General features: G+C 24.1%; 4 protein-coding genes and 1 non-coding gene across 5 annotated transcripts in view; 2 read left to right on the plus strand and 3 right to left on the minus strand.

The window, feature by feature from the left end:
- Positions 1 to 54: 54 nt before the first annotated feature.
- tRNA-Ile-AAU-17 lies at positions 55 to 127 on the minus strand. The gene has a single exon. It is a non-coding gene; the product is annotated as a tRNA-Ile (tRNA).
- A 335-nt stretch (positions 128 to 462) lies between these two features.
- Positions 463 to 2796, plus strand: DDB_G0292010 (hypothetical protein; the record flags this gene model as incomplete). The annotated part of the gene is made up of 1 exon (XM_629763.1): positions 463 to 2796. The coding sequence occupies one exon, from the start codon at positions 463 to 465 to the stop codon at positions 2794 to 2796; it is 2334 nt and encodes a 777-aa protein (XP_629765.1).
- Positions 2797 to 3027: 231 nt separating this feature from the next.
- DDB_G0292012 (hypothetical protein) lies at positions 3028 to 4185 on the plus strand (the record flags this gene model as incomplete). Its single annotated transcript, XM_629764.1, has 1 exon — positions 3028 to 4185. The coding sequence occupies one exon, from the start codon at positions 3028 to 3030 to the stop codon at positions 4183 to 4185; it is 1158 nt and encodes a 385-aa protein (XP_629766.1).
- Positions 4186 to 4522: 337 nt separating this feature from the next.
- Positions 4523 to 7124, minus strand: psiK (PA14 domain-containing protein; the record flags this gene model as incomplete). The annotated part of the gene is made up of 5 exons (XM_629765.1): positions 4523 to 4654; positions 4746 to 5940; positions 6031 to 6484; positions 6596 to 6928; positions 7052 to 7124. The coding sequence occupies 5 exons, from the start codon at positions 7122 to 7124 to the stop codon at positions 4523 to 4525; spliced, it is 2187 nt and encodes a 728-aa protein (XP_629767.1).
- A 2241-nt stretch (positions 7125 to 9365) lies between these two features.
- Positions 9366 to 10000, minus strand: part of psiA (prespore-cell-inducing factor) — a gene marked incomplete at both ends in the record, with an annotated part of 1876 nt that continues 1241 nt past the window's right edge. The window contains one exon of the mRNA XM_629766.1: positions 9366 to 10000. This exon is cut by the window's right edge and continues 639 nt beyond it. Within this exon, the coding sequence (XP_629768.1) occupies positions 9366 to 10000 (635 nt within the window).

The following is a 10000-nucleotide window of genomic DNA, read 5'->3' on the forward strand; positions in this document are numbered from 1 at the left end:
ATTAAAAAAAGAGAATCGAACCGGTGATCCATTAAACTATTTTATAAAATTGCTTGCTCGATGCAGGGATCGAACCTGCGACCGTGGCGTTATTAGCACCACGCTCTGCCGACTGAGCTAATCGAGCTTTGCGATATTTTTTAAAAAGTTTACTGCATTTTCTTTTTTTTTTTTTTTTTTTTTTTTTTTTTTTTTTGAAAAATTACAGAATTTTTTTTTTTTTTTTTTTATTTTTTTTTTTTTTATAAATTAATTTTTTTAAATTTTCTTGGAAAATAAAACAACTTGGAAAGTTTAAAAATTTTAAAAAATAATGATGAAACCCTTTTCTTTAAATAAAAAATTAAAAAAATTAAAAAAAAATTAAAAAATTTGTTTCGTTCGTTTTTTATTTTTTTTTTTTTTTAAAATTTTATTTTTTTTTTTTTTTTTTTTTTATTAATTTTATTTTTAACCACAAAGATGAAAGGAAGAGCAAATCCAAAGAATGTTAAACCAACAAGTGGTAAAAAAGTTACAAAAAAGTTAGATAAAGGTGGAAAAGGAAATAATAAACAACAAAAATTAAAACAACAACAACAAAAACAACAACAACAATTACCAAAAACCAATAACCCAATTTTACATGCACAACAACAACAAATTAAAAAAGATTATCAACATAGACCAATTAATATAAAGAAAAAACATGCAAATGATTATAGTAGAGTAAATTCAGATGAACGTTTAGAAGATGTAGATGATATTTCATATGAAGAGTATAGACAATCTGAAATCAATACAAAGTTACGTGTTAAAGATCATGTTTTCGAAGGTGGTGATGAATTTGATAATTTTGATATTTTAAATTCAGATGATGATTGCTTTGGTGATAATATTTTTGAATTTGATACAGCAGATTATGGAAGTACTGATTTCTTATCAGATGATCAAATCTCTCAATTTAAAAGACAATTAAAAAAAGATAATATTTCAAAAGAGTATCATTTAAAAGATCAAAATGATAATAATAATAATAAAAATAAAAAAAAGAATAAAAATAATAATGATGATGAAGACGATGATGAAGATGATGAAAATAATAATAAAAATCAAACTAAATTATCAAAAAAAGAAAAAGAAAGAATTAAACAAGAGAAAAGATTACAAGAAGCTAAAGAAATTCAATTTAAAGAATTACCACCAATAAAGAAAAGATATTGGAAAGATACAATGAAACAGTTGACAAGTGAAGATCATCGTGAAATGCGTATTAAAATCAAAGCAAATGTTAGTACAAGTTTCGATGGTCAAGAGATACCAAGACCAATAATAACATTTGAAGATCAAGATTTACCATTGTCAATGAAAAAGTTTATTGGATTTCTTACAACTAAATATCCATCGATTACAGCACCAACACCAGTTCAATCACAATGTTGGCCAGGTATTTTAAGTGGTCAAGATATTTTATCGATTGCTCAAACTGGTTCAGGTAAAACATTGGGTTACCTATTACCAGCGATTCCAAACATTTTAGAACATTTACGTCAAAGGAAAATCAGACGTCAACAAATGACAATGCAAGAGAAATTAGAGAATAAAAAGAAATCAAAGTTATTAAAAAATACAAATATGGGACCAATGGTGTTAATTATCGTACCAACTAGAGAATTGGCAAAACAAGTCGAATCATCATGTAAACCATTGCGTTCAAAGTTTAACATTCATTCAATCGCTATCTATGGTGGTGTTGATGCAAATGAACAAAAAGATATTCTAGGTCAAGAACATAATGAAATCATCATTGCAACACCGGGTCGTTTGGTTGATTTAATTCAAAGATCAAAGGAAGTCGTTGGTTTATTGGGTGGTGTTGGTATGTTAATTCTTGATGAAGCCGATAGAATGTTACAATTGGGTTTCGGTGATCAACTTCAAAAGATCTCTGAACAAATTCGTCCAGATCGTCAAACTCTTATGTTTTCTGCAACTTTTCCACAAACTATGCAAGATGCCGCCAAAAAATGGTTAACAAATCCATTGAAAATTAGAGTTAAATCAAGTTCAACCAATCAAGGTAGCACCTCAATCATCTCTAAAAATGTTAAACAAGTGGTTAAACCAATCGCTGAAAAAGAGAAATCAAAATATTTAACAACTTTCATAAACTCAATTATGAAGAAAGAACTATTACTTAGAAATAGAAGTTTAATTTTAATCTTTGTAAATACTATTAAATCGGTTAAACCAATCCTAACTGTAATCGAGAAAATGTGTGACCAATTTCGTGAAAGAAAATATAAATGTGGTGCAATTCATGGTGATATGAAACAATTTGAAAGAGATTCAGTCATTGATAACTTTAAATCTGGTAAAATCTCAATTTTGGTTGCAACTGATATCCTTGGTAGAGGTATTCATATTGGTGGTAATCTTAGATTCGTCATAAACTATGATTTCCCATCATCCTTGGAACAATATGTACATAGAGTTGGTAGAACTGGTAGACAAGGTAATAAAGGTCATGCTTTAACTCTATTCACTGATACTCCACAAAATACTCCAATGGCAAGAGGTTTAATTAAAATTTTAGAAGAATGTAAACAACAAATCTCTCCTGATTTAATTAAATTGGCTGATAATTTTAATGGTATAGTTTCAAATGAATTTGATTCCATTAAAAAATTATTAGTAAATCAAGAGGATCAAGATGATGAAGAAGAAAATGTTGATCAAGAAATGAATGATATTAATCAAAATGATGATGATGATGAAAATAATAATTTTAATTCTGATGATTCGGATAGAGATTAAAATAAATAAAATAAAAAAAAAGAATTATATGATATTTCAGAAAAAAAAAAAAGATTTTTTTTTTTTTTTTATTGAAATTCCTTTTAACAAAAAAAAAAAAATCATGATTGTTTTTCACGAGAGCTTTCGTCATTTTTTTTTTTTTTTTTTTTTTTTTTTGATTTTTTTTTTTTTTTTTAATTCATTCCGTTTTATAATTTTTCATTTATTTATTAAAAAAAAAAAAAAAAAATGTTAGAATTAAGATTAGGAACTTGGGAACAATTTAAATTAAATACTTATTCAAATTATCCAGAATGGGGTGATTCAATTAATATTGAACATTATTGGGAAAGAGAAAGAGTATCAAAAGATTGTGTCACTGGACATAGACCATGGATTTTAGTTGATAGTGAACAACCTGATGAAATTTTAGCATCATGTGAATCATATACTCAAGAATCACCATATTGTTTAAAAGGAACCAATGAAATTAAATATGGATTATCAGAATCAATAGCTAGTGTTTTCGTTGAACCAAAACATCGTAATAAAGGTTACGCAACAAAATTAATGAAACTTATTTATGATAGATTTAAAAATCAAGATAAAAGAATTTTTTGTGAACTCTATTCAGATATCAATCCAATAGTTTATGAGAAATGTGGTTGGATTCAAAATCCTCCAACTACTTTAAAAATTAATTTAAATGATAATACAACGGTTTCAAAATTTTTAAATTCAATTAATAATAATGACAATCAATTTGAATTTATAAATGAAAATAATTCAAAACCAGTTACAGAAAGTAATATTGAATTAGTTTTAAAAAAAGGTATTGAACATACTGAAAAAACATTGATTGAAATTGCAAATCATAATGAAACTAATTCATCAATTGAATATGTTTTCTCAAAACAATTTACAAAATCCGAATTTTATTGGGAAATTTCTCAAGCTAAACTTTATTCAACTATTATTGAAGGCTTTGAAGCTCCAACTGTATTTGGTCATTGTATTTTAAATAAAAAAGTTGATGAATTAAAAGATTTTAATGATGTAAAGAGTTTTATTGTTTGGACTTTTGATTATAGAGAAAAATGTTTAAAAATTTTAAAATTATTTGCAGATTCAGAATTAGATTTTAAATTTTTATTAAAGAAATCATATGATCAAGCTTTAAAATCAAATCTCCAATCAATTTTAGCATGGTGGCCAAAATCTTCAAATGATAAATTTAAAAAAGAATTTGTTGATTCAATTAATCAAGAAATAATTATTAGAGATGGTTCAATTCCAATGGTTACATCTTGGATTAATTTAAATGGTAATAATAATAATAATAATAATAGCTCAACTGATATTAATAAAGGTATTTGGATAAATGTTGAAAAATTTGGTTGGGTATAAAATAAAATTTATAAATAAAACATATTTAAAACCTGTTTTTTTGTTTTTTTTTTTTTTTTTTTTTTTTCAAAATTATATATATTTATTTAAAAAAATTTTATAATATTTATTTATTTCGTGTAAATATAAATATAAATAAGTTGTTATTATGAATTAGGAATTAAGAATTAAGAATTAAAAAACATTTTTTTTTTTTTTTTTTTTGTATTTTTTTTTTTTGTATTTTAGTTTTTTTTTTGTTGTTACAAAAGCTTTTTTAAAAAAAAAAAGGTTAAAGAATAAGTTAGAGAGTGGGTTTGAGTTGGGGGTTTTTATGGATTTTCAAAAGTTATTACTGCTAATTGGGGCTAGTATAAATTGGATTTTCACCACCTGATGGATTGCTTTCATAAAGTGGATTGGCATTTGATGTGGCCATTGTAACACCTTGACTTGCTTTCCAGTAGTCATAACCTTTCTTACCAGCAAACTAATTAAAGAAAAAAAAAAAAAAAAAAATTTTAATTAATAAAACTGTTTTAATAAAAAAATAAAAAAAAAAAAAAAAAATTAAGACATACAATAAAGACACCAAGTGCAATTGCACCACCAACAGCAACACCAACAGCAACACCAACTGAAACAACAGCAGCAGTTTTACAAATGAATGGTTTTGGATCGAAATCAACAGACTCACAAGTACCTTCTTCAGTTGCAGTTGCATTCTTACAAATACCAGCTTGACATCTACCATTATCAGCAGCACATTTCTTTTCAAATTGAATACAACCAACTATTTCATCACATTCAGCAACTAAACAGAAAGCATCAGCTTTACAAACACGTGGTTCATATTTACAACCAACACCTGGAACACATTTACCAACTTGACATTTACCTTTGGATGGACAAACACGTGGAGTTTCAACACAACCTTTTTCAGTATCACAAGAATAAACCATACAAACATCACCTTTATCACATTCTGTGGTTGGTTTTGATGAACAATTACCATTGTTAGTGGCTTTATCAAGAAGACAAACTTCAGTGGTACATCTATTACCATCATCACATTTCTTGTCAACTGGATCACAATCACCAGTTACACCATTACAAATAGAACAACCACCACATTTATTTGAAAGAGTGTGGGTAATAACACCGGTTGTTTCATCACATGCATCAATGGTACATGGATTTTTATCATCAATTTCAAGACTTGGTAATGGTTTACATGAACCATCTGCATTACATGATTTAATTTGACATTTGTTAAGTTTACCATCACATTGACAATCACATAGATTAGGTGGGATGGTTGTATTCTTACATTCTCCAGTTGAGACTTCACAGAATGAATTTAAACATGGATTGTAATTTTCAGATTTTTGTAGACATCTTGGTTTCTTGGTACAACCAACATTTGGATCACAAGAGTATTCATAACATTTATCTTCAACACCTTTATCCAATTCATCAATACAAATTTTACTATTCTTGGTTTCACATTTTCCATCAACACATGCACCAGTTGAACAAACATCAGTACAAAGATTCTTAAAGATACAACCCAATCCTGAATCACAATGATCTTCTGCTTTACATGAATTTTGTGGAATACATTTTGTAATATTTGTTACAAAGATACCAGTTGAAACATTACATTTACCAGTATTACATTTATCAGTAACACTCCAGTCAGTTGGTGTTCTATCTTGATGACGACAATTTGCTGAAATATCTTTTAGATCAAATACAGCGGTTGGCTCTGGACAGCTAAAATTAATAAATTATTAATTAAAATTAATATTTATTATTAATTAAAAAAAGAAGAAATGTTAAATTTTTTAAAAAAAAAAAACTTACAGATCAATTGTACATGGATTACCATCATCACAATCTCTTGTAACATTACAACAACTTAAACCATTACCAGTACATACACCACAGAAATCATACCATGGACATTGAAGTTCAATTGTTGTTTCAATACGAATTGTTGATCTTGAAGTATGTCTTTCACAATAGAAGAAATCAATTACATAGAGTTTATTAACAACAAGACCAAGTTTAGTAAGATCAATAGTTTTCTCTTGAGCAATATGTAAACCACCCAAATCTACAACCAACTTTCTATCAATGAATACCCAAACATCATCATCACCTACGAATCTAAATGTTTCAAAACCTTTGTATGTGAAACGACTATTGGTAATTTTGGCACAGAAGTGATAATTATGATATGGTTTTGGATTTGCTTTACTTTCATCATCATAATAGTTACGGAATTGTTGATCTACATCAAATCCTCTTCCATCAACTAATTTAAAATAAAAATAAAAATAAAGTAAAATATTAATATTAAAATAAAATTATTTAAAAATATTAATATTTTTATAAAAAAAAAAAAACAAATGATTTAAAAACTTACTTGGGAAAAATTCTTGATTATCATAAAAATAATTTGATTTATCATCTAAATTCATTGTAAGAGTAATATCTAATGGATAATTTTTACCACTATTGTTTCTATCTGGAGCATCAGAATTATCAGCGAAAAAGTATTTAAATAATTCTGGTGAATAAATACGACCTTGTTTATTGACAGTTGTAAGATTTGACATTGTGGTTAACTCTGGAATACCAGTGGTTTCATTTAGAATTGATTTTACAAGATTTACTGTTAAAACACCATTTTCAGGTTCAAAATTGTTATTATATTTTGGATGTTGATCGAAAATTCTTAAATTAAAATCTTGAGTTTCTATAATTTGAAAAAAATTAAAAAATAAAATAAAATAAAATAATTAGTAAGTTTCTGACTTTGATTTTTTTTTTTTTTATTAGATCAATGATTTTATATAATTATTTAATTTTGATTTCATACTTTTCATTTCAACTGCTAGAGTGGTAGAAATAAAAAGAACCACACAGTATAAAAATATGAAAGTCTTTTTCATTTTATTATTATTTTTGTGTGTGTACGTTTTTTTGGTGTGATTTATTAATTTCAATTTGTTATTATTATTTTTATTATTATTAATTATTATTTTTATTATTTAAATGATTGAAATTTTTTTTTTTTTTTTTTTTTTTTATTCTTTTTTTTTTTTTTTTTTTTTTTTTTTTTTTTTCTTAATAAATAAAATTGTTTTTTTTTGGTTTATTTTTAGATGTTAATTATATTTTTAAATAAAAAAAAAAAATTAATTGGTTTTTATTATTGTTTTTTTTTTTTTTTCTTTCATGTAAATAAATTAAAAATAATAAAAAAAAAAATTAAAAAGTTAAATAGAAAAAAAGAAAAAATAATGATAAAAAGCGTTTTAAATTGATGATATGGTACATAATTATCACAATAAAAAAAAGAAATATTTATTAAAATAGAAAAAAAACACACATTTAAAATAACCCCACTTTCAACCACCACCATCTTATTTTTTTTTTTACATATAAATATTTTTTTTTTCTGCAACAATGATCATATCATTTTTGTTTGGGGGTTATTTTTATTGTGTGAGTGGGGTGAAATGTTTTTTTTTTTTTTTTTTTTTTTTTTTTTCTTTGTACAGAAAGAAAAAACAAAATTGGGTATTTAATATTAAAGAGTGTGGCATGGATGTTTATTATATTAATTCCGATAATTGAAAATTTAAATTAACACACACTCTCTCACTCACACAAAAAATAACAACAAACAACAATAACAAAATAAAAAATAATAAAAATAATGATATTAAAAATACCAATATTTGCCAACCCCCACTGAAATAACAACAACCCACACCTTTCTATATTAGATAGAAAGGTTCTATTTTTATCTACATCATAGAATCGAGATTTAAATATGATAAGAATAATCATATTGGTAATTTTTCTTTCCAACCGACATATAATCCACCAAATTAACCAAAAAAAAAAAAAAAAAAAAAAAAAAAAATAATAATAAAAATAATAAAAAAAAATAGAAAAATATAAAATATAAATAAACAAAAAATATTTTAAATTAATAAGGACAAAGTACATTGGGGTATTTATTTGAATTTTTTTTTTTTTTTTATTATTTTTTTTTTTTGATAATTTAAATATAGAAATGATAGAGAGGTTAAATAATGTTTTGCAATCTGGATTTATGGTGAGATATTGTGCATGTGTGTTTAAAATTATATATATTTATTTATATATTTTTTTTATTTTTTTTTTTATTTTTTTTATTTTTTATTTTTTCATTTTTGAATGGGTGGTGAAAACGCATCTTCACAAAACCAAACATTACAAAATTGTAATTCAAATAATATAAATCTATATTTTTTTTTTTTTTTAATTATTATTTTTAATTTTTATTAATAAATTAACAAAAAAAGTAATGATAATATTTTTTAAAAAAAAAAAGTCAATTTAAAAGATGGCGATGGTAATATTTTTTGTAAAATTCAAATAAAAAAAACAAAAAAAAAAAAATATTATTGAAAATATAAAAAATAAATAATATTTTTTTTATGTTAATTAACAACCAACCATAATATCGACTTTTTTTTTTTTTTATTATTTTTTATAATCCGATTTTTATTTTTTTTATTTTATTTTCTTAATTGATTTTCTGAATATTTGTTTTTTTTTTTTTTTTAATTATTTATAAATGAATTAAATTTTATGCCTATATTTAGAATTGTTTTTGAAACCATTGAAAATTATTAAAAAAATTTATTCGAATAGATATTTTCAAATTTAAATTACGATTTTTTATTTTAGTTTAAAAATTGTAAACAATTATTTTTAACTAAATTAATAATTGTAATTTTATAACGTTATAAATTATTAATTATATACAAACACTTCAAAAAAAAAAAAAAAAAATATCAACAACAAGTTATTTTTTTTTATATTTAATTAAAGTTTTTGTAATATTGAAAAAGTAATTTTTTTAATTTTAATATAACTATTATAATTATTTTCTTTTTATTTATTTATTTTTTTATTTATTTATTTATTTATTTATTTTGTGGTTTTATTTTTTAATTTAAATTAATAAAAAAAATAAAAAAATAAAAAAATAAAAAAAAAATTATTACCCATTGAAATTAATTTGTAAAAATACAATTATGTTTATTTAAATTATTTATTTAGGAAATTTTTTATTTTAAAAAAAAAAATAGTTATGATAACAAATTTGTTATTATACATTTAATGATTTTGGTTGGTTAAGCATTAATACCGATTCCAATACCTAAACCAAAACCTTTTTTACCTTTATCATCACATTTACATTTATCACTAACTACTCTTTCTTGACTGCAGAAACCTGTATATTGATTACAAACTGGTTTAAGACATGGGTCATTACCTTGTTTACATTTATCAGTTTTTATACAACCTTTGATTGGATCACAACTATAGGTTTTACATCTATCAAATTTATAACCATCAAGTTCTCTTTGACAATCATCACAATCCTTCTTTTCACAATAAGTTTTACATGAACTTAATTTTTCACATTTTCCACATTGTGGTACTTTTGGAGTTTGTGTTGGTTTTGGTGTTGGTGTTGGTTTTAGTGTTTTTGTTGGTTTTGGTGTTTTAGTATGTTCAGTGCATGTTGGTGTTGGTTTTGGATGTTTTGTACATGTTGGAGTTGGTGTTGGTTTTGGTGTTTTGATATGTTCAGTACAAGTTGGTGTTGGTGTTGGATGTTGAGTACAAGTTGGAGTTTGTGATGGAGTTTCGGTTGGGGTTTGTGATGGTGTTTCAGTTGGGGTTTGTGATGGTGTTTCAGTTGGTGTTTGAGTTGGTGTTTCAGTTGGTGTTTGAGTTGGAGGTTCATAAATACAACCTGTAT

Source organism: Dictyostelium discoideum (genome assembly GCF_000004695.1).
Source record: "Dictyostelium discoideum AX4 chromosome 6 chromosome, whole genome shotgun sequence".
NCBI lineage: Eukaryota > Evosea > Eumycetozoa > Dictyosteliales > Dictyosteliaceae > Dictyostelium > Dictyostelium discoideum.